This window comes from Saccopteryx bilineata, chromosome 2 (assembly GCF_036850765.1).
Source record: "Saccopteryx bilineata isolate mSacBil1 chromosome 2, mSacBil1_pri_phased_curated, whole genome shotgun sequence".
NCBI classification, from domain to species: domain Eukaryota; kingdom Metazoa; phylum Chordata; class Mammalia; order Chiroptera; family Emballonuridae; genus Saccopteryx; species Saccopteryx bilineata.
In genome coordinates, this window is record NC_089491.1 from 62,112,864 (window position 1) to 62,138,264 (window position 25,401).

The 25,401-nt window shown below is 40.3% G+C and overlaps 1 protein-coding gene across 10 annotated transcripts in view; it reads left to right on the forward strand.

The window, feature by feature from the left end:
• SMARCA2 (SWI/SNF related, matrix associated, actin dependent regulator of chromatin, subfamily a, member 2) overlaps positions 1 to 25,401 on the forward strand; it is a 176,330-nt gene that overhangs the window by 1,228 nt on the left and 149,701 nt on the right. For 3 of the 10 annotated variants that reach the window (XM_066257157.1, XM_066257160.1, XM_066257158.1), the window contains exons 2-4: positions 9,022 to 9,118; positions 13,059 to 13,319; positions 16,277 to 16,406. In XM_066257157.1, the coding sequence (XP_066113254.1) occupies positions 13,095 to 13,319; positions 16,277 to 16,406 (355 nt within the window). In that variant the 5' untranslated portion in view covers positions 9,022 to 9,118; positions 13,059 to 13,094. Of the gene's footprint in view, positions 1 to 571; positions 706 to 1,048; positions 1,296 to 9,021; positions 9,119 to 13,058; positions 13,320 to 16,276; positions 16,407 to 25,401 lie in introns of those variants that run through there. The other 7 variants (XM_066257155.1, XM_066257164.1, XM_066257162.1 and 4 more) reach the window with 5 other exon arrangements.

Below are 25,401 nucleotides of genomic sequence, written 5' to 3' on the forward strand. Positions count from 1 at the left end.
CCGGGTGCTAGGGGCGCCCTGGGGCCAAGGAGAGCCACAGTGGCTGCGGGCGGGGAGGCCATGATCTGGATAATCTTCTCTGCCTGACTGTCACAAACAGGACTCGCGCGCACCCGGACAGCAGCAGTGGCGTTCGCTAGAGGAGAAGGGCTGCGGGGGGTATGGGGGGGGGGTGAGGGAATGGTGCGGGGGGTGGCGAGAGCGGGAGGCGGGGAGACCCAGTGGGAGCCTTCTCCCGAAGATAACACACACCCTATCTTTCTCGTTCCTTGCCTTCGAGTTGCTTTATTCTCATCCTAACCTGGTTTACCCCTTCCTCTTCTCTTCCCCCTCCATCCGGCCGTCTTCCCTCCTCCCGTTAGCGTTGCAAAACACGGCCATACCATCTGCAAAGGTGTCGTGATGCACTTCCCCAAATAACCGGTCCGGCGCACCAGCCCCTAGCCGCCCTTCGGCTGCGGGCGCACTCCGACTCCAATGCCCCGGGTGTCCCGCACCAGGCCTTGCAGCCTGGGCTCATTTGTACCGCGCGGGGCCAGGCGCAGTAGTACGAGCTGCAGGAGATACCCGCGCTCGGGTCTAGGCATTCGGGCCGGTTTCCGGTACACGCGGGGAAATCTCCTTCTGCCAGTGTCTGCGCTTTCGCCTCCGCCGGCTGGATTGCATTATTATTTTTATCCGGGTTGCGGTTTGCAGCTGATCCTGGTGAGCGCGGGGCTGGCTGAACTGCTGGAGGGTTGGGGGGTGGGGTGGGGTGGTGATAGAGGAAAGTTGGATGCGGATCAGGCAGAGGAAAAAAAAGTTTGGCAGGGTGGCTAAGTAGGATTAGGGGGGTTGAAGAGGGTGGCGAACTCCCGCGGCTCGGGTCTCCGCACCCTCCGGGCTGTCGCAAGTGTGTCCGAGCGTGAATGTGAATGTGTTGTGCGCGTTAGGTCCAGTAAGTCGCGAGCAGCGGCACGGGCAGACGCTCCTGCTTGTGCCTTCCCCCGGAGCTCGGGAAGACAGGCGAGGTTTGGTGGCGGGGGCTGGTTGGGGTGGCGTGTGCGTGTGGCTGTGAGTGTGAGTATGCGCGCGCGAGCGACAGAGAATCAGGAAGTCACAGCAGCGAAGCGCACACAGACATGTTAGATCGCCGTGACATGACGCGCTCGAGGGAGGAAGCGGTGGCGGGGGCCGGGCCGCAGGCTACCGCGCGGGCCTAGGGCTCCGGCGGGGAGACCAGCTCTCGGCCGCCGGCCTCGCCGCCACCGCAGGCTAGGCGAGCCCAGCTCCTCTTTTTGTTCCGCATACCCCAGGTAAGAAGCCTTCGTCGCCGCCGCCCGCTGTGTGCGGATCTTTCCAGCACTTTCTCTGCCTGCTCCCTCTGGTCTGCCGGCTCGCTTTTCCTGCAAAGTCAGGCAGGCGGGAGCAATGGGCTCCTTGCTCTCCGATTGATCGCGTGGAAAACTTTCCAGCGGGAGGCATCATGAGGGGGAAGGAGAACGCTTTTCTGGCCGTTGTCGCTTGTCAGTTCTTTCCCGTGCGGGTCCCGAGAGTGGAGCAGCTTCGCGCTGGGGCTGTTGAACATTCAAACTTAGGGCCTAACCGTGCCTCCAACTCTAGCAGGATTTACTCCAGCAATAAAATAAATATTCAGAGTCGTTCGCTTGATCTTGCCAGGCTTTTGGATTTTTAAAAAGAAGGAGACAGACTCCGGAGTCTAGGGAATTGGGGATGTTGTGCAGAATCCATTTCTTTAGTGTCTGCACCGGTTGTTATGTAATTCTGGTAGCACATGGGTGCAAAACCCATTATGGTCTTCTCTCTTCCTTTGTTTATATAACTTTCGGGAGAGTTTTGCAAGGTTGTCACCTTTTTTCCTTCCTCCGTAACCTGATAGAGGTTGGTGCTTTTAAAAAGCAAAGAGATCCGGGTTAGTATTTGATGGAGAAGTGTCATTGTCAATTGGTGGCTGTATTCCTAAGCATGTGTAATGCATAAGGAAGACATTAAGGATGCACGTTTGTTTACTGCAATCAGTGGTTAGTGTTCACCTCTGTGTGTTACCAGTAGCAAAGTTAAATTTTAAATTTCCATTTCAAAGGACTTACTTAATTTACACCTGATTCTGCTGTGCTTGTAGGAACAAAATGTTTGTAGGAGCAGAAAGATTGTTGCTTGCATGTCGAGTAGAAAATTCCTGTCCAACCAGTACGACTCAGAAACCACTGAGAGTTGTACTAAAATAAAGGCCATGCCCAGTTTTGTGTGTGTGTATATACTTACGTATGCACATTCAGATGTTTTCGGTAATATTTTATATGTGGGACCACTACCCAAGGCTTGTTTGCCCATACTAGACTTGGTGGGCTTCCAGCCTACTGCTAGCACACTGGTGAAGTGTTAAGAGGTGTGTCGGGTTTGAATCAAGTTGGTGTATTGTTATGCAAATTGAGACACACTTAGGAATTTAATTGCCCTCTTATTCTGGATTTTTTAAAGCTTGCTGACAGCACAAATGTTTGCTACTATAAACAAGGGATTTGGAGATACCTATTAGGTAAATATGATATTTATTGAAATGAATTTAGGACAAGACCCACATTTCTAGATTGAGGTCCATGTCTCTTGTTGGAAGGTATTCAAGAGAAACGCTATTTTGATAAAGAATATTGTTAAATAAATTAGAAGCTTGGGATATCAGAACCCTTGAAGAACTGGCAGAGGCGAGGAACTGTTTCCTTCAATGCAGCCTTCTCTTATGAGATATATCAGTTACATCCCAGTTTTGGGACTGGCTGCACTGTGGTGTTTCACAGAAGATATTCACCGCCAGAGTGTGTTCAAAGCAGCCTTAGATCTTTCCTTTTGTTCCTTTTTTAAAGTGGTTTTTGAGCATTTCTCATCAAGTTTCTTGAAAAGTGCTTTGACCAACACCTGAGGCTTGGAATTGACAAAAATAAAACAGAAAAGTGCCTTTGCTTCTATGGTTAATGCTTGAATTCTATTTAAAATATTTCTGAAGGTAAGACTTGGGCAAATAATTATTTAAAACTTTTTTCCCTTTAATTAAGTGTAGAATAATTAATTTTACTGACCAGTATGAAAGCATATCCCATTCTTTTCTGGTAGATAATTACGATACCCCTTATATTACTGTAATATTTTGACATTTCATTTTAAAGGCTTATTATGTATTTGAGCAAGACCATAAAAAACTTTCATAAATTATAAAAGTGGTGCTGTCCTCCAGTGTCTCATGCCTTTTTTTCCTTTTAGAAGTCTTCCTTTGTAAACAAGGCTTTTGTTTGTCAAACTCTCCTAGGTCAGCAGTTTTTTGATACTCGAGAGAAATAATAAATCATAGTTTATGACGTCTTGACATGCTGCCATGAGAACTGAATTATCACAGACAGAGCGCTGAGGGGTGTTGCCCAGCACTAGCTTATTGAAGGTGTGTTGGGAGGACCTGATTTAACCACCACAGGTTTTGATTCTCACTGTTTCTGGTCAAGATGATTTTAAGGAGAGTCATGGACAGTTTGTTGCTTAACATGAGTGGCCTTTGAAAGTTCTCTATAAATGAGTCACATCTATAGTACTTTTGGTGAACAAATGAGAAAATTTCCCTAATGTAAAAAGGCACATTTGGAACATACTTTTGATTTTTTCTTGTCACTTTTTTTTTTAATGTAAAAGAATGATTTTCTAATTTGCTCCATCTCCTTAAATGCTGAATGTTCTGTCATCTTTGCAAGAATTTGTGTTATGGAAATTTAATCTCTAGCCAGTTAGTAAAGCCATGGATCATTTCGTAAGTAGATGGGAATAGAAAATACAGATAGATGGTGGTAAGTTATTTGTTAGAGTATTTAAAAAGGTCTGTGGCATTTGTTTTTTCTACATAGAAATTGAGAATTTATATTTATAGGGAACATAGGAGTCTAAAACTGAATTGTGCCAAAGTCATTGTGAAAGATAGCATATTTATTTGCCTAAGCTACGTATTGCCAAGTTAAATGGGATCTTGCCATCTGGGTTTAGAAAACTTTACAACTTTATTACTGTTTATTATGACTTCTTTTCCTCATATTAATATAGCACTTTTCCTTGTATATATTCAGAATATATTAAAGAGAGCCTTTAAGCTATACCAGTTTTAAAGATATAGTCAAAGATACTTGAATAATTATAATTTAGCAAAGAATAATGGAGCTGACCAAATTCAGGAGCTAAATTACTGGGTCTTTTGAATGTTACATATAAACAACATTTAATTTAAATTCTGAGTTCATTATATTTTAATTTATTCATTTGGAATGATGTTTTAGATAAGGAAAACAGAATTTTTGAAATGTTGACATAAGTAGTGCCCTTTTAAACTTTTGGATTTATAATACATTATTATATAACTGAAGTCTATAAATTATGATGTTTTGTTACATATATAAGACTTTCAGAACATTTGGACAGTTATAATCAGTCTCTATGTTTATTCTCTATGATTTAAAATATTAAAAAATATAACAATATTCTATTGTAGTTTTAGGTATATAAGCACCAACTTAAGCATCAGTCATATATATCATCTATCTCTATGCATGAATTATTGTTTTAGAAACTTTTTAGAAACTGGCCTAATTTAAATATGGCTTGGTCCCTTTATAAATTGATGAATGGAATCCACAGAAGTTGAAATAAATTTAAAATTTAAAAACTGTTACATATAATTATAACCCACCCACCTCCTTTTTTTTAAAAAAACTTAATTCAGAATTTGGGAGTTAAAAATACTTAAACAGAATAAAATGTCTGACCAAAAAGGGTCAGGATATGTGGGTTTATATAAGTGATCAAATTTGGAGGTTGAATGTCCATAAGGATAGCCCTCTCTCCTCTCCTCACTGAGCTTTTGAACCAGGCATGTAATAATGGCTTTGAAAATATTTCCAGGTCTTTTTGTAGCTTGCTGTTGTCCTGTATCCTTATGTGTTCTAAAAGGCTATTAAGCAAAATCCATCGTTCCATAAAAAAGTAAATAATCTACAGTTGAGAATTTATGTATTTTAAAAAATATACCTGAACATGTAATCATGAATAGCAAATGGTAAACTCCACAGGCCACGTGATACAGGGAGCAATCAGGATGAGCTCTAATGGGCCCATGGGGTAGGTAGACAAGGGCTTTGGGATATGGGATGGGGTTGCTTTGCTGTTGGAGTGGGGTCGGGTATGTCGTGGGCTGTGATCATCTGAGATCAGAAGAAAGTTCTGGTACCACAGGACTAAGCCGAAAGAATCTGTGAGAAGACTAATATACCAGTTTTGACCTAGCTACCCAGGACAAGAGGTTTCCAGTTGGCAAGAATTTTCAAAAGATATAAAGTTGGAGATGGTAGAAAGACTTGACTTCCAGGCTAAAGTATGACTGTTTTATCCAATGCATATTGGAGGCTTGTCTCAGAAGTTTTGAGCAAGGGAATTCAAGAACAAAAACAGGGTAGGAATTGAGGCCTTTGGAAGGATCCTTGGGATAATGTACATTTTGATATGATAGCTCAGCAGGTGTCATCATATGTAATGTTTTATTAAAATTGAGAGGGTCATCGCAATTATTATGCTTATTTGTAGGTAAAGGACTTGAAGCTCAAAGAGGTCAAATGAACTACGTGATGATTTTCTTAAGGACATATAAATGTCATAAATGACCGTTATTCAGTTTAATTGCAAAGAACTTGAAAGGGCGCCTTCTTGAATTTTTATTGCTACTGCAAAAGTTGGTGCATATCAAAGTTGGCCTGTCACATCACCTGCATATAATGTTGGAATTTTAGTGCTAAATCCAGTGGTCCAGAAAAGTTTTAAAGTATGTATTTCAGTATGTTTAAAAGTATGTTAAAAGTTTTAAAGTATGTTTAATGTATAAATAATATTGCTTTAGCAGACAGAGGAGGAAGTGGCTGTCACTGATTCTTATCAGCATCCCAAAGGAGGGTGCCTTGCAAAGGGCCTACCAGGACTTAGGAAGGCCAGGCAGACGTGGAAGCATACCCGGCACAGTACATTGCAGCGTGTCATGTTTTGAAACTAGCTTTGCTTGCTTTGTTTGGTTTGGTTTGGTTTGGATTTGACTCATTGCCTGGCAGTTTGGGTTCATAGGAGTTTTAGACACAATCATTCCCCGCAATGACCTTTACAACCACCAATGGAAGTGAGTTCTAGGTTAGGGGGATGCTCTGCTGAGGTGCTTTTTGTTGAGGGGTTTTCTTGTGAACACCCTTTATAAAAGATTTTCTTTCCTTTGTGGAAACATTCACTGCCCTCACGGAGGAGGCCATCGAATCGCATCTCAGGTAGATTCTTGGGAGAAGAATCTCCAGGGTGACAGTGTTAAGAGCCAGGTTCCTGTGAGGCTGTGCCTGGGAATGGCAGGGCACTAATTAGCCACTGCGGGGTTTGTTGTTGCACAGAGCTGCCTCAGAGCCTCTGCCAGCTCTGACTTGGGGCAAGGACAGTTCTAAGGCAGTTTATTGAAAGCGCAGGCCACAGCTCACATTTTAATATGTTTCCTTGACACCATGATGAACAGAAGCCCCACAAACACAGCACACTTTCAGTCCAACCACTTTTTAGAGACATACTCGACTTTGAATGGTAAACTGACAGGAATAACCACGAGAGAAAATGTTTTCCGTGTTTTTCTAGAGTTTCCGTCCAGCAACGGGTAATGTTAACTTTAAGTGCAGTGTGGTTCTGACCCATGGCACAAACCATACGGTGCACTGTGTAAAGCTGCATGTCTCAGACCAAGAAGCACAAGGGTTTTGGCGATGCTTCACCGCCTATCCTGACAACCTCGGCCTCTGAAAAAGAAACTTCTGGTATTTATTTCCTGTACCTTCATTGCTGCTCTCCTTACCCAGCTCTGCTGCCCCATTCAGATTAGTAGTGCTTGTGTCCCAGTTCTAGAGATATTGCAACTTCTTGTCTGGGAATTATCAATTCATTTATAGAGAAAGCTGCATAGAAGACAAGAAGCCCTTCAGGTCAGAAAAGACTTTCTGAATCAGCAGACAAAAAAGAACTCTCTTTTTTTAAAAAAAAACAAAACTCCTATCTTTACTATCTCCTGAGTCTTACTGTTCTACAGAGCAGCCAGGAAACTTTAAAAAGACCGAGTTGTTTGGGATGTGAACTGGGCCTAATTTTTTGTTCTTAATTTCCACCTTTGACCTGTTCCCCCTTTCTGTAGATCAGCAGTGATAAATATCTGCCAGAGATCCAAGATTTTTCATCTTCCTTATCACCTTTTTGTGGAAAGTGTTAAGAGGTGTTGCCTATTCAAAATGGTGGCACTTCTTCAAACTCTTTCTGTGACTAGAAAACAAAAGTTTCCAGGAAACATTTGTTTATGTATTTGTATATCAAAGCCTAGCTGAAATGCCTCAAGGCATGACTGAAATGCCACCTTCTCCAGGAAGCCTTCCCTAATTCCCTTTTCCTTCAGTACTTCAGGCAGCAAGTCATCTTTACTGCCCTGTGGCTGTGTTGGACACTTTAGCTATATCCTTTTTTGTCTTGCAGGAGGTTGTGTGTGTGTTTTCTTTCTCTCTCCTTGGTATTTATGGATGGGTCCTATTTCCCCATCAGACTTGCAGCACCTTGGGGTAAGCCCTCCAGTCATGTTTGTGCATCCTACATGCCTTGTGCGGAGTGGAGGGTCAGTATAGTTGGGAATAGATGAGTCAAATGGGCCCCCTGGATGTTTGATTAAACATCACTGACCTCTTTAGTTATGACATTGTCTTCACCTCGTATTCTCTGTAGGGCTTCCCTTGACTTCTCTGTCTCCTCGTAAATTAATGTGTTATCACAGCCAAATTCTAATCCTTGCAGAAATCTTTCTCCCATTGTTTCCATCTTTGTTTCTCCGCCCTCTGCTTCCCACTGCTCTGTGTCCTTGCGAATTCTCCAGGCTGGTGGATGGCCTTGCCAGTGGCTGCAGTGGCTCAGTAGTAGGTGGCAGTCAAGAGATAAAAGGTTCTACTTACAGTTATGACTTTGGTTCATGCCACGTAGTCCCTTCTTGCCTTTCTGCCCTCATCATTTAAATGGGGATGTGACAAAATGTCTCCCCAATTTACGTCACTAGAAGCATTATGAAGCACATATGGGTGTGTTTTACTACAATGCCGGGGTCTTTGGTATTTCCGTGGATGGCAGTAAGACACTAAGGCTTAGGCTTTGTCATGGTTGTCATGGTTGGACTGGTGACCCTTAAAATTCCATGAAGTGGAAGTCCTTTTAATATGCAGATGGATGTGCTGTGGCTTTCATCAAGGGGAGGGGAAGGAGGTTGTGGCTGAGGGAAGATGTCTGTGGTGGCTGGAGTTGTGGGCAGCTCCGAGCTTTTATTTTTAAAAAACACACTCCCCAGTTGTAAAGGCGGGAACATCAGGATGAAAAAAGACATGGTGTACTGCTGAAAAATTCTTGGCTAAGAATGCAGTGGCCTGTCCCTCAGGGAGTCCTGGTCTGTGGTAGAGAGAAGCAAACGGGAGGTTCAAGGACTAGCAATGTGTGTATCGGGAGGTCCCTGTGCCTTACCTCCCCTCCCCTCCCCTCCCACTACACATTTTCTTCATTGTATCAGCCACATAATTGTAGAATGGGTTGTTCTTTTCTGTGACAATATAACTCCCTCCCCAAACACAAAATAAAAATAAGTTTTGAGTGTTATCTTGTGGACAGACTTACCACCACCCTATCAAGGTCATCCGAGCCTTCTCTCCCTCACCACCCCATCTGCATCATTTCCTTAGTGCTTTGAAGAAGAGGAAAGGGGTTTGGATTCCTCAGGGATAACAGTGGGGTTGAGGAGGGAGTAGCTGAGTTGGCCAGTACTGGACTTTAAAACTCAGTCCTAGTAACTTAGTAATAACATGCACCTCTGCCATGACTGGTTTCTCTTTGTAATTTATACACCCCAGTTGCTTTATACTGTGGAGAACTTTAATTAGACACTCAATCTCTCCTGTACAGTTGCCACCAGAAATGAAGAGGAAGGAGTAGGAGGCCAGGACTGTGGCTGCATTTTTGAGAGGTGCTCCTCATCAGTACATTGGATGGTGGCAGCAAGGTACAAATCCTGGGACAGCCTAGACTTGGCCCTGGTGCCTCTCTGATGACCTCCATGCACAGGATTGGAGGAAGTGTGCGAGGTGTTCTCCAGCACTGATGGGCAGGTGGAGGGAGCTTTGAGATACCCCTATTAGAAGCCCAGGGAAAGCCTACAGACCTTCAAGGAAAAGGACTTTGCCCAGGGCCCCAGAGTTGGAGGTGGCCCTGAGTTAAGTAGATAAGAACCCAGGTCTCTGGCCTCTTGCTAGTCTAAATTCCTGCCAATCATGAGTTGTGGGGCATGGGGCAAGTGTCCTCATTTACTAGACTGTGCTATTTCTCGGAGCTCGTTTCTCATTTGTGAATCTCCGCTATTTCATAGATACATTGTTTATGCGTCTAAAGTTTCTCTTATTAAAAAGTCTTTTTCCTGTATAATATTAATATTCCACGTGAATGTCCATACTTTTCCATTTCCCTTCTCATATGCTTTCCACTATAAGAAATTTTTAGTAGTTACCTTTAACAAAAAGTGAGGAGCATGTTTATAGGACCGTATATGAGTAATTATAGCATTCTACGAGATTCTCAGGTGAAGATGATCATATTTGTAGAAAGTAGTATTACAGGATAGTTACTATATATATTAAAATATAAAACCTGAAAAGTAGAACTGCCAGATAAAGTATTTGTATTGTCATTTTTCACATTTGTGCTATATACTCTAATTAACAGGGGTCCCCAAACTTTTTACACAGGGGACCAGTGCACTGTCCCTCAGACCATTGGAGGGCCGCCACATACAGTGCTCCTCTCACTGACCACCAATGAAAGAGGTGCCCCTTCTGGAAGTGTGGTGGGGGGCCGGATAAATGGCCTCAGGGGGCCGCATGTGGCCCTTGTGCTGTAGTTTGGGGAAGCCTGCGTCTAATAGCTATTGAAGCCCATTTCAAGGTAGATTGTAACAGGAAGTAAGCAATTTCCTTTTATTCACTAAAATATAAAGGGGTATATTAGTTTGCTGACATACATAAAAGAACATTATATTTTGTAGTACCTCTGAATTGACGTCAGCTTCCTAAATTTAAAATGCTGACTGAACATGTGTGTGTTTGTATATGTGAGGAGGTAGACAGCAAAAAAAAAAAAAAAAAAAAAAAGTTACTTCCGCCTGCTTTGTTAATCACAAAGAATAAATAATATTTGGGTCTCTAGAGAATTCAAGGCTATAATTCACGTGCAAGGCTTCCCTCTTGTTTTAAAAACCACTTGAACTACATATTTTCTTAGTCCCATCTTGTATCAGCAAAACAGTTTTGAGTGATCGATCCCCTGCTGGTAGTCACTCCGAAGTAGCCTTTCACTGCTTCTGGGTTTAACCCTAACTCATCAGGATGCCCTGAATTCTTTTTTTTTAAACTTTTTTATTAAAGTATAGTTGGCATATATTATTGTATTAGTTTATTAGTTTCAGGTGTACAACATGATGATTCAACATTTAATCTTGCAATGTGATCACTGCAGTAAGTCTATTAACTATTTATCATCATTCAAAGTTATTAAGATATTGACTGACTATATTCCCTGTGTTTTACATTATATCCGTGGGGCTTATTTTTTTAATAACTGGAAGTTTGTACCTCTTATTACCTTTCACTTTATTCACCCATCCCCCAACACCTTCCACTCTGGAGGTTTGTTCTCTGTATCTGTGAGTCGGCTGCTCTTTTGTTTTATTTATTTTGTTTTTTTAGATTATACATATAAGTGAAATCATGTGGTATTTGTCAGTGTCTGACTTCTCCCCTAAGTTCTTGCTTACACGTTTAAGATTTTTCTTTTCAATTACAGTTTACATTCAGTATTATTTTCTATTAGTTCCAGGTATACAGTGTTGTACTTAAGACAATCATATGCTTTACAAACTGGTTCCTGTGAACATGCTTTTTACTCTCTAATTTTTATTTATTAAATAATTGACTCTATTAATAGTTTGCCCTTGAAATTGTGTTTGCACTTCATTCAGATCTTTTTTGAGCACTAACTACATGCTGGTTGGGATACAGGAGTGACAAAGAGCCAGACCCCTCCTTCCTGGCCTCACATTTTAGAGATTCAGTGAGAGGTGACACAAGGTAGCTCAGAATGGAACTAATGTGGTTTTTTTAAACCTCTGCTTTCACTGTGAACAGAGGCCTGTTACGGGTGACTGGGCCCTAGGGTCTAATTTCATCCCTGCCACTAGGCAATGGGTAAGCAAATCTCTTAGGGTGTCTCATTCTGTATTTTATGAGGTTGGCAGTAGAAAGTTTTTGTGTGTACAGGTGTGTGCCCCCAGATAATATACAATGCAATTATTAATGTCACTAGTGACATTCAGCTATCTTCATCAGAATTTGGAAAACAGCTTGTTCACTTGTTTTGGCTCATGTCCAAGATGCAGTTGTATCTACCCTAAGAGGAGCTCCCCCGTGGGCATGCCAAGAAGTTTTGGAGCGTGGGCGATGGACTATTGCTTTGCTGAAACTGGAGAATCAAAATTTGCATACCTAGTCTGTGGTAGGCCCTGAGCCAGTATTCATGGAGGACTTCTTCCAGGATGTTGGACCACAGAGAGGCCTAGGATGAACTCTTAACTGTACAAGTTGTCTTCAGTTAATTAGCTGGCAGGGGGACCACATCTTAATCTGATCCTTCCGATCCATTTCTGGTATAGGGGAAAATAATGCTAAATAGGAGTGGCTAAAGAGGAAGAAAATGCTAATTTGAAAAGATATATGCACCTCATGGTCATTGCAGCTTTATTTACTAAAGTTAAGACACGGAAATAACTTCAGTACCCATTGATAGACAAATGGATAAAGAAGATGTGATACACACAGACATGTACACACACACACACACACACACATCATGGAAATTACTCAGCCATAAAAAGAAAGGAAATCTTGCCATTTATGACAACATGGATGACCTTGAGGATAGTATATGTTAAGTGAAGGAAGTCAGTCAGAGAAAGACAAATTTCGTATGATTTCACTTATATGTGGAATCTTAAAAAAAAGGAACAAACAATGTAAAACAAAAACTAAATCGTAGGAAGAGCAGATTGGTGGTTAACAGAAGAGAAGTGGGTGGAGGGGAATGCAGACGGGGAAAGGGGCTCACTTGTGTAGTGATGGAGGATAACGAGATTTACACTGGTGAACCCTGTGCAGTGTATACTCATATCTATAATGTCCAACCCCTTAAATGTGTACAATCTGTATACCAATTTTACCGCAATAATATAATAATAAATATTGCAGCTTGTTGTGCCAGGCAGAGTTGTGTTTTATATGTGTTGTTACATTTCATTCTCCACTAATAATTATATAATATGGGTATTTGAATCCATATTTGTCTGACTCCCATAACCTCTGCTTTTCCTATGATTGGGAATTCTCTTTCTCAATTTTTTAGAATTGTACTTTTTCTCAGTTTTAACTATCTAGGATTTTCTATAAAGTTTTCAATGTCCATTTACCTATGAAAATGACTCTCGATTGGATATTTTTAAGGAGGTTATATTTTAATGGCTCTGGGAGGTTAATAACTTGTAAGGTCCCCCAGCTAGTAAGTAATGGAGAGCGTCTGTTGAATTCAGTAATAATTTCAAACTTGTTTAGAATTCTGCTTATGCGTTAAATCTGAGTTTTTCCAGTGAGTCTTTTTTTGTGTACTACATGATTTATATCTTCCCGGGGAATCATTTAGAACATTTTTTTCTTTTAAACAAGTGGTCTTCATAAAGACTAGGGCAGATGGATATATATCACACTCAAACATCTGGATCAGACAGGGTAGTTCTGTTTGATGTTTGTTATAGAAATGGCACCATCAAATACTAACAACTGTTTTATTCTGATCTTAACATCATGTTGAAAACTTTTCTTTCTTTTTTCTTTTTTTCAACTCAGTATCATTGTACTGACCGGCAGAGAGAGGAGAAGTAGATGTCCACGCCCACAGACCCTGGTGCGATGCCCCACCCAGGGCCTTCGCCAGGGCCTGGGCCCTCTCCTGGACCAATTCTTGGACCTAGTCCTGGACCTGGGCCATCCCCAGGTTCTGTCCACAGTATGATGGGCCCAAGTCCTGGACCTCCGAGTGTCTCGCACGCTATGCCTGCAATGGGGTCTACTGATTTCCAACAGGAAAGCATGCATCAAGTGCATAAGGTAAGAGTTTCTTCTCCTGTGCAGTCTCATCTTCTGTGTTGTGGATAGCTAATATGCCTGACAACCCCTGTATCTGCTGTTTTTACAAGAGAAGCTAGGTCTTTGTCTTATCTTGAATAATATTAATAACACACATTCTGAGCTTCTTTTATTGTTACAGATGTTATACTAGTCAAGAAGATCAGATCTTGGCTTTTTAAACACGCAAGATAGAATATGCAGTTCTGATAGTTAAGTTCTGTGATTTATGGGCTGAAGCTATTTTGGCTTGGGGAATAAGTGTGTAAGTGAATAGGTTTTGATTTCATTTTTCTGACTATGTGTTAATAATTTATATCCACAAATAAATATATTGAAAATTATTCTTTCTTTATAATGTTGGTATTTATTTTAAAAATTAGATCTCAAAGAGTGAAAAAAAAATGAGTCCCTTTCTAAAGATTTTATGAAGATTCTAGGGAAATCCCTAAGGGGCACTTTGCTGTCTCCCTGGGAAGTGGCTTTATTCTGGGAGAGGGGTCTGCTTTAGCAGAGCTCAGGTTCGAGTATAGGCTCCTGGACTAATGCTATTATAGTCCTCTATTTATAAGGCTTGGATGGTTGCTGTGGGGATGATCATACTGGTATGATTTTGGCATTAGGCCTTCACAGGAGATGCAAAGAAGAGAGAACAGCCTTTTGAGAAAGTAAACAAGAGCCTCTGAGACAATACGCTTTGGAAGTTAGCAAAGCCAAAGAAACTCTATGAGGCTATTGAACATTAACCTGAAGATCATGCCTGATGAGACAAGTGCAGGTTTTACTTCCCTGTGGGGTGACAGCACAGGTAGAAAGGGTGGTGGAATGACTCTTGATGCTAAATAGACAAGCTGTGGAAGATACTGGTGTAAAACTGGAAGATACTGAAAAAATGAACAATTCATTCCTCTCATTGTGTAGGACTGTAAGTCAGTTTTAAGCTAAGGCATTGGAGCCCAGAGGAGAATATCCACCTTTTTACAACTTTTGTAATTTGATGATTTTTCAAATCAGGAAAGTAATGTATTGCTTATTTTGAAAAGTGAAACCATACTGACATAAATAAAGGAAATAGTTAATCCTGGCTTTATTGTACATGCTTTTCACACCTCACTTTTCTCCATGTTCAATAAAACTCATATACAGGGGTGATTTTTAAATAATTTTTCTTTTACCATGATAGAATCATATTATTACCATTACTCTGCAACTTTCCTCTTTATATTTACCTGAAGAAATAAAGCTGTTTGTTTCCCATATCATATTTTTTAGCAGACATATTGAACATATAGACATATTGAAGTCATTAAATTGTCTTGTGCACATATTAAATTAATTTGGAGCTATATTACAGCTCTGATCTGTCACTTGTAAACCTTAGTCCAGGTGTGTTAAATATTTTCAGAATGGGTTAAGGATGTCTCACCTCCGAAATGAAAGGTACAATTTGAAGGAACTATTTAGCTAATCTCTGTTATTATTTAAGCATTTAAAAGGTAAATGTATAAATGAGCCCTTGGGTCAGTGTTACATTTTTGTCCTGGGTTGTTTATATTGATAATTATCAGTTTTGTTACCTCAATCTTTGTCACACTTTGTCAGATTCTCTACCCCCATCTATGGTCTCTTTTGTTTTGCTCTCATTCTGCAAGGTGTGCATTTTTTTTTCATTCTGGTTTTCCTTAACCCTCAGCCCCTCAGATAATTCCCTGCATGCGGACATGTTAAGTGCCTAAGTTCACACCTGCTGACCAGATGCCTTCACTTCTTTAGATTCTTCTTATAGGCAGCTTTCTTCCCTGTCTTTCTCTTCCTTCTCCCTCTGAGCTTCAGCTTTCTGCTTTTCAACATTACTGGAAATAAATAAACAAGTGGCCTAAATACATCTGCTGTGTTGCCTTGATTTCCTCTCTATTATTACTATTGAACACATTCAGAGACAGTCTTTATACCCAATTCTTCCCATTTTTTTCTTCTGAACATCCTCCTTATGGTAAATTTTTCTCTTTTCAAGTGCATGCTTTGACTCTGCAGAAATTAACTTTTCTTTCTCCAAAACTGCAAACATTCATACTTTCTTGCTTGAGGTTATTTGGTTTCTATAAACTCCTGGAAACATTCCTCCTTTCAGGCTGTTTTGAAAATTGCTACTGCAGTTTGCAGAGGAAGAGACTTTTCCTTTCTCTAACACATGCTCCGTTGCCCAATTCTGGATTGGATTAACGTCAGTTCAATCTCTATTTATTGTGTGTCTGTTATGTACTAGGCCTCAGGTCCCGTTTCCAGACCCTGTGCTCTTAATGCTTTTCCCCAGCTCTGCCTCTAACCTTCTCAGTCTCCCTCCCTCTGTAGCACAGCTTCGTTGCACCATCTTTCCCCTTTTGTGTTCACCCCATTCACTGCTCTGCCCTGGCTCTCTTTTCCCAACTGCCATGGAACTTTCTGGCTTCTGCTTTTCAACTTTCCATAGTTCCTACCCCTCTGATGACAAACAAACAAAACCCATGAAACAGATCATTGCAGGTATTTCAGATAGTCTTCCTTCGGACTTTAGACTGACTTCACCATACAGCAGGTTTCAGGACTTACTTAACAAGGCATGGAGAATAGCTTCTGTTTGCTGGCATGCCTTGGGGAGAGGATTTTATTTTTATTTTCAGCTTTTGACATTACAAAAAGAAATTGAACTATTTGCAGTCTTAACTTTTGACTTACAGATAGTTTGGAAGATTCTATTGATGCAGTCTTTTAAATTTTTTGTCCTCACCTATAAAAGAATTCTAATATATAATAATATGTGTAATGTAGGTGTAAAAGTATATGACTATCCTATGGGTAAGAAGTGGTTGTGCCTCAATTTTGAAGACTTTAGAGAGGGGTCTTAAATAGATATACTGTATCTTAAGGAGGTATCTAACCAATGCCCTTCCACGTTTCAGCCCATGGATGGTATGCACGACAAGGGGATTGTAGAAGATATCCACTGTGGGTCCATGAAAGGTGCCGGTATGCGACCACCTCACCCAGGAATGGGCCCCCCCCAGAGTCCGATGGATCAACACAGCCAAGGTCTGTAATTCTACATACGTGACTTTGGCTTCATACCATAGGCTTTATCTCTTCTATTGGTTACTTTAACTCTGACTTCCAAAGAACATGTCTAAAGAGGATTGAACCCTGCAGGTTCCTTTCCCTATAGAAATTCTGCACCAACACAACTTTATGATTTATAGAGTCAGTTTTCTTAACAGAATTATAGTAATTTTACTAGCCTCCACAAGTTCAAGTATTCTGCACAGTGCTTTATGAACTTTATTCAGACTCTTTATCATAATCTTATAAGGTAAATTTTATATTATCCCAGTTTTATAGACGGGGAAGCTAAAACTCAGAAAATTTATTTTCCTAAGTTTACACAACCTGTGAGTGACAGGGCCAGAAGGAGAATCCTGGTTTGCCTTCCAACAATAGAGTAGACATGAAGGTAAAGTGCACCACCTGTGTTCCTTGAATTGCACGTTCATACATTGTTTGTAAAGTGGCCTTTTCTGGAAGTGGAATTACCAATCATTACTGGCGGGTAGCTATAGTCTTCTAAGGCTGCCATAACAAAATACCACAAACTGGGTGACTTAAAACAATAGAAAATTATTCTTCAAAGTTCTGGAGGCTAGAAGTCTGAAATGAAGGGACCAGAAGGGCTATGCTCTTTGAGGGCTCTAGGGAACAAGTTTTTCCCCCTTCCTAGCTTTGGTTGCCAGCATCCTTGGCATTCAGTGGCTTGCAGAGCTATTACATCTATTTCTGTCTTGGTCTCCACATGACATTTTCCCTGTGTGTCTGTGTCTGTTTCCAGATTTCCCTCTTCCTATAAAGATACCAGGCATTGGATTAAAACCTACCCTAATGCACTATAACCTCATCTTAATTTGATCATATCTGCAAAGATCCTATTTCCTACTGAGGGCACATTCACAGGTACTAGGGGTTAGGGGTTCAGCTTATCTTTGTAGAGGTCACCATTCTATCTACAGTAATGACCAAGTCAATATATAGTATATTTCTCTTCTCCTTGATGCCTTCTTCCCTCAGTTGAAGGCATGGAAAAGATACCTCACAGTCCTTTGAATGTAATGTAACTTGTTTTCAGAATCATTGTATGGTCATTCCAACATGCAAGGGGCCTGGCTTAATCTAGCACTAATTAACCATAATATGTGGATATTCTAATTCAAAGTTTATGGTTTTTGTGTTGCTTTATATACTCCTTTGTAACATAATATAGGTGAATTTTTTCCACTATCTATGATTAGACATCCATCTACCTGAGAGAAGATTTTTGAGTGTGTGAGGATTTAGAAAAATATACTCAGTTTTAAAATATATATATATAAAAAAGCAAGTCAATGGGGGGGGACATAGAGTAGCATCTTCATTAATATTCAAACACATTTTGATCGGTCTGATCTGAATTTTGATGACAGACAGGCATAACTATTACAAATGACTCATAAAATCTTGAACATATCAGAAAAACTGCCTGTAAAAAACGTCTTGGGATTTTTTTGCAATCCAGGAAAAAGAATTTTGACCCATTTAGTGTTAAGAATTAATTAAGACAACACTTTCAGGTTTATCATTTAAATTCTAAGGAGCCCAGTTGTGTTCAAAGCGCTAATATGGTTCTAATTTTTTTAATACTTGGGAGGTATAGATGAATGATATTCAGTGATTCTCAAAGCCAGGTGCTTGTTCACTCTGCTCCTGGGTTTGCAGTACTTCTAATTGTGGGGCGATTAAAAAATTCCAAAATGGGTGAATTATAACTGAGCATTTTTTACTTTTATGTATCTTCAGATTTCTCTCCTTGCTTGGTTTCTTACTTCAAGTGAAAGACGGATGATTGTTCTTGGCCTCTCCAACACTTGGCGCCAGTGTCGAGCATATGAATGGATAGATACTTAGTACATTTTGTTCAATTAAGTAGAGAAGCGAACCTCTGCATTCAAAAGTCAACAGTTTTAAATAGCTCTTAATTTTTATATAATTTCAGTAAATTATAATTACTTTAAAATGCAGAGGACTGCATTAAGTGGAATCATAATTAGCATGTAATATTTTTCTCTGAAATAGCAAAGTGCCTTGTAGGCTGGGAAATGAGTTATTTAAAAGTGTATTTTTTGACCAAGTAGTATCGGTATAATGCAATCTTATTTCATATAATGATTTTAAAAGAATTTAGAATCTGTAATAGCACATATCTTTAAAAACTCTGTTGTACAAAGCCGTTTATAAACACACAGGTACAGAGAGGTGTGGTACTAAAAAAAAAAAAAAGAAAAAAGAAAAAGTTAAAGCTGCCACCTTTAACCACCTAGGAACCCATTAGGTTATTTTAAAATATTGGTTAAGAAGCAAAACCATTTCCTTCAATAAATACTGAATTGTGTACCTTATGGTCCCAATGATAACATTGTTTATTTTTAGTCCATTGGGTAAAAAGCCTTCAAAGGCAAGTACATAATATTTAATGTTTGCGTGTGTGTGAGTGTGTGTGTGTGTGTGTGTGTGTTTGAAGAGAAAATTTATATAAAATTGGCATTTATAAGTTCAAAATTATTAAAAGGAGAGAGAGAGATGATTGCTTCTTTCTGAGGCAAGGTGAAACTGGGGAGATAATGGTTCTTGAAGACGAGGGAAGGAAAACTGCCACTTTTTGACCACTTTTGAATGAGCAAGGCACACCAGATTTCATAAAGAGCAGATTCTGCATCAACATTGTCATTCTCCAGACAAATGTATATTGATTCTCGGGCAATTTCTTCTCTCTGTTTTCTTAATGAAAGATAATTACCAAAATATGTTACATTGTTTTATTGTCTAGGTTTTATTTTTCCTTAAATTTTATTGAATGCTAGTCATCTAGAACAAAAAATTCTCTCTTTAGCTGAAATACTGTGACATTTTTAAGATCATAATGTGATAAAATGATTGTTAACATCCCCTACAAATTCTAGGACACGATTTTTCCCACCTTTAGTTTTTTCTTATTAAATATGAAATTGAATTTTGTTTATTAATTCTGAAAAATAATTTTTATTCCACTCTCATTTCTTTTTTAGCATATTTAGTAAAATTACTGTGTATACTGTAACTGTTTCATTCATAACTTTGCCTTGTCCCCAGGTCATAGTTTATAAGAGATTTATTAAAGTGTTATACAATGAATTTAGACTGGATTGTCTAATGTTTTGGTTCATTATATTAGGTAGCCTATGATTTATCATGGATAAGCTATAATTGATAACCTTAGGAAATAGGAGAGAACAGAAGGCAAGAGACATGTGACCCATTTGAACGCCTGGGTGTATCCCGTCTACTATGAAAATGTCATTAGCTTTTGAAGGAAGTTTTTCTCCCTGCGATAGGTGCAGGGTTGGCTAAAAAGGCATCAAGAAGGTGCTTTCTTAATGAACAAATTGCCATTTTGCACCAACATTACAATTAAAGAATGAATGTAAGCCTCATGAAAAAGGAAAAATGTTAATGATCTAGTTATGCACATATGTTATTGATATTCTGTAAATGTTTATTGTGATAAATAACAATATACTAGGATTAAATTTCAGCTAGTCTTGCGGGCTGATTTCTGGGGTGTTTTCTTGGCTGACTTCTGTGGCCCACTAGAACCCTGATTGCTGCGTGGTGTCTGTGCTCCGTGATGGAGTTGGGATTTGAAGAATGCGAGGAGCTCTTCCATTTCTCTTCAGGACAGGCTTTTTTCCTGAAAGGAGTTCTGATTGTCACCAGTTGATCGAACAAAACCTATTGTCTTAGGGAATCAAGCTAAATTCATTTCTGTTTGCAAATGGCAATTTGAGATAAAAGTAACAGTCCTTTACTTTCTGTAGTCTTGTGAATGAATGGTGATGGTAGGTCCCCAGTCTGTGGCAGTCACATAGTCTCAGGTATCTGATTCCACAAAGGTGCACAGAGCTGTTTCAGCTGAAGCTTGACCTAGTTTCAGACGTACAGCAGATGACTAATAAACATCTATGTGACGGCTTTGATGATAATTATGACACAAGTACACTTAGTAAGGGCAAAAACCTTTAATCTGATATTTATATTGTGCCTGAGGGTACTTTGACTTCATTAACTAGCACGTAGTTTGAATTCAAGGCGACCTTTCAGCTTGCAGCAGACCCCTTTGTTTTGTCCTCTGGCTTGGGTCTCCCTCCACTGACATACAGTCATATGATTTTCTAGGACTTCTTTGGCTGAACTCTAGTTAAACTCCTGAAATAAGTTCCTTGCAATTTTTTTCTATTTTGACTTCTTTTCCTCAAGAAAAGCATTTTTAAATTTCCCATGTATATCTCTTATAATACAAACTATTGATATTTACTCTCATTTTTATGTATTGTAATCTTCCAGAACATTTTTGAGACTTTTAAGTCTTTAATTTAAAACCAAAATTAAGACTAGCATTTTTTTTATATATATCATGAGAGGAGGGGAGGCAGAGACAGATTCCCACATGCACCCCAACCCGATCCATCCAGCAAGCCCACCTAGGGGCGATGCTCTGCCCATCTGGGGCGTTGCTCTGTTGCAACCAGAGCCATTTTTTAGCTCCTTAGGTAGAGGCTGTGGAGCCATCCTCAGCCCCTGGGGCCAGCTTGCTCCAATAGAGCCCAGGCTGCAGGAGGGAAGGAGAAGAGAAAGAGAAAGAGAGAGAGAGAGACAGACAGAGAAGCAAGAAGGGGAGGGGTGGAGAAGCAGATGGGCTCTTCTGTGTGCCCTGACCAGGAATCGAACCCGGGACATCCACATGCCAGCCAATGCTCTACCACTGAGCCAACCATTCAGGGCAATACTATACTAGCATTTTTATAAAACCAGTTCATATTCGACCATGGAAAACTGTACACATTGGAATCAGACAAACCTTAGTTTGAATCATGAGCTACTGAGATCTAACAGGGTGACTTTGGGTCACTTGCTTTCTCTCTGAACCGGTTTCCCCATTTTAAATCAAAGAGGTGACAATATATATCTTTGGGATGCTGTGAGGATTAAAGAAATAACATGCTACATCCCTATCCCTTTAATTCTCCTTATCATTTCTGTGCTCCCAGCAGCCTCATAATCACTGGACAGACCACCATCTTGCCTACTATGTCTACCATTTCCACACATGGAAAAGTCCCTAGGGACTAATTTTCCCCAGAGTCGTAACCAGTGATATAAGTAGTGACAGATGATTCTTAACATATAAATACCTCAACTCCTGATCCCTTCCCTGGGATAATTTGGAGGCAAGTAATTTACTTTATATCCCAGTGCTTCTGCATGAGATTAATTTTCAGGCACCCACTGCAGCAGCTGGCTCAACAGCACACCCCTTATTGGCTGCCTTCTCTTTATGATACCACCTTTCCATCCCCTGCCAGTGCCCTTGTACCTTCCATATAAATCACCAGCACTCAGTCCTTCCATCAGGCTCTGTTTCCAGGGAGAACTCAATTAAGATAATATGTACAGTGCCTTCATAGTGCCTGCAGCAGTAGAGACCCTCGATAATTGGAAATTATTCATAATATTCATAACAGTAAACCAAGTAATATTTGTTATCTCCATAAGATACTCTTCATTTCACATTGTTATATAGTAGACCCCTTCATGTTTTGATCTGTAGTTTGGAGCTCCTTTTAATATATAATACTACCTATTGGTGCCTTTCCTTTGGGTGGATAGTAGCCACTAACATTTGCCTTGTAGGACTCACATGGCTATTGATCATTTGCAGTGTGGCTAGTTTGAATTGAGATGTGCTATAACTTAATATGAAAAATAGAATGTAAAATATCTTAGCCCTGGCTGGTTAGCTCAGTCAGTTAGAGCATCATCCTGAACCACCAAGGTTGCGGGTTCAATCCCTCCCTGTTCAGGGCACATATAGGACGCAACCAGTAGAACAACAAATGAATGGCCCCCTCCCCTCCCCTCCCCCCCCTTCCTTCCTTCCTTCCTTTCTTTCTTCCTCTCTCTCTAAAAAATAAAGCAACATAATATCTATTTAATACTTGATATATTTTGAAATGATAATATTTTGGCTGTGTAGATTTGGCTGTGTAGATTAAATAGTAATATATTTTATTTAAATAATAAATAAAATATATTACTAACATTACTTTTTGTCTGTTTCTTTTACTTTTTAATGTAATTTTTTAGAAAATTAGAAATTTTTATTTTATTTTACCTTTTAATCATCTTTTTATTTTTCAATTATAGCTGATGTACAATAGTATGTAGCTGATGTACAATAGTATGTTAATTTCAGGTATATACCCAGTGATTAGACATATTACATAACTTACTAAGTGATTATCCTGATAAATCTCGCACCCACCGGACTCCATGCACAGTTACTAGAATATTATTGACTGTATTCCCCATGCTGTACTTTACATCCCCATGACTATTCTGTAACAACCAGTTTGTACTAATTAATCTCATCACCTTTTGCACCCACTTCCTCAACTCCCTTTCCATCTGGCAACCATCAAAATGTTCTCTTATCTGTGAGTCTGTTTCTGTTCAGCTTTTTATTTATTTTATTTTTGGATTCAATTATTGATATGTGTTAATTGCCATTTTATTGTTCATATTTTTAATCTTTTTTTTTTCCTTCATCTTAAAGGAGACTGACGTTTCATATAATACTGATTTGGTGGTGATGAACTCCTTTAGTTTTTTTCTTGTCTGGGAAGCTCTTTATATATCCTTTGATCCTAAATGATAGCTTTGCTGGGTAGAGTAATATTGGTTGTAGGTCCTTGCATTTCATCACTATGAATAAATTCTTGCTGATCCCTTCTGGCCTATAAAGTTTCTGTTGAAAAATCAGCTGAAAATCTTATGGGAGCTTCCCTGTAGGTAACTAACTGCTTTTCTGTTGCTGCTTTTAAGAGTCTTTCTTTGTTTTTAACCTTTTGCATTTTAATTATGATGTGTCTTGGTGTGGGCCTCTTTGGGTTCATCTTGTTTGAACTCTGTGCTTCCTGGACTTGCATGTCTATTTCCTTCATCAGGTTAGAAAAGTTTTCTGTCATTATTGTTTCAGATATGTTTTCAATTCCTTGCTCTCTCTCTTCTCCTTTGAGCACCCCCTTGATGCGAATGTCCCGACAACCTGAAGTCCCAGAGGATCCTTACCATCATGTTGTTGTTTTTTCTTTTTACCATTCTGATGGGTGTTTTGCTTCCTTATATTTCAAATTGCTGATTTGATTCTTGGCTTAATCTGCACTATTGTTGATTCCCTGTAAATTATTCTTCATTTCAGTTAGTGTATCACTCATTTCTGACCGATTCTTTTTTATGGTTTCTGTTTCCTTTTTCACGCTTATTTTTTTGTTGATGTTCTCAGTAAGTTCTTTGAGCATCTGTATAACCAATGTTTTGAGCTCTGTGTCTGGCAGATTATTTGTTTCCTTTTTTATTTTCCTGGAGACTTCTCCTGTTCTCCCGTTTGGGATGTGTTTCTTTGTTTCCACATTCTCTGCTGCTGCTTCCTTGTGTTTAAGCAGAGCTGCTACATCTCCCAGACTTGGTAGAGCGGCCTTGTGTAGTCGGTGTCCTGTAGGGCCCTGTGGCACAGCCTCCTCAGTCACCGGAGCTAGGCCCTACAGGTGCGCCCCTGTGTAGGCTGTGTGCACTGTCCTGTAGTTGAGCCTTTATGCTGTTGGCGTCACTGGGAGGGATTGGCCCTCAGGCTGATCAGCTTTGAGGACTGGCTGCAACTACAGCAGAGTAGCTGCTGTGCAGGAGTTGACTGTAAAGAGCAGGACTTGCTTCCTGGGGCTTTGGTACTCACAGATTCTGCCCCTTGAGTATGTCTTTTGTGGAGGTGGTAGAGTTATAATCTGATGTGGTCTGAAGCTGTCCACCGGGTACACTGGGGCCAACCAGTAGGACTTACAAAGCGATCTGCAGATGCCTGCTATTTGTGCTGGGCTTGGAGGTGCCCAGGAGAGGCCAAGCTGTGAACCAGGGCTGGCTACTGCTAGTGCCAGGCCTGGGGCCACTTAGCAGGAGGTATGGGTCAGATGCTGTTTGAGAGATTTTAGGAAAGTCTGAAGCCTGAGCCCAGATAGGCTGTTTGTATGGAAAAGCCACTGAAAAAGGCTTGGGAGGGCCAGCAAGTTGGGTGTGTCAGGGCCTCAGGAAATCACCTTAGCCTAGAGGACAGTGTGAGCCAGGTTGATGGAATCTCAGATATGGCACCTGTCTGCTGACTGTGTTGCTGATGGTGGTGGGGGTCTCAGAAAAGCATCAATGGCCTCTGCTAGCACTTTTGTCTGGCAGAAAGCTGCTCCCCCAGCTCTTTCCTTGATGCGTAATAATCCAGTTCCTCCCCCTATCCCTCTGGTTTCTTTCAACCTGCTGCCCCAGTACAGGAGCTCAGAAGGAGTGAATCAGAGTAAATCTGTTTCTGGGCCCTTTAAGGGGAACTGCGTGGGACTCCCACAGTCCTCAGTCTCCCTCAGCAACAATCCCCACTGTTTTTACAGCCAGAAGTCATGGGGACTTCTCTTCCTGGTACTGGAACCTTAGGCTGGGAGGCCTGGTGTAGGGCCAGCACCCCTCACTCCTCAGGGACAACCTCCCCAGCTGAGATATCCATCCTGATTTCAAAGTGCCACACGTGGGTGTGTGGGACCAGCCTGTTCTATGTCTTCACTCTGCCTACCAGTCTCAATGTGGCTTCTTTAAATCCCTAGTTGTAGGACTTTCATTCAGCCAGATTTCAGGTGGTTCTGAATGAGGTTCTGTAGTTTAGTTGTACTTTTGATATGGTTATGGGAGGATTCAAGTACTATTTACTGATGCCAACATCTTGAGCAGAAATCTAGAAAATTTTAAATTATATATATATAATTATGTCATGATTAAGTTACATATACTTTAAATTTCTATAAGACAGCACTGTTGTAAAAAAATTATCAAAATATTCAGGAATGCCTCTCTTTCTATGTTATCAAGGGCAGCCTGTGAT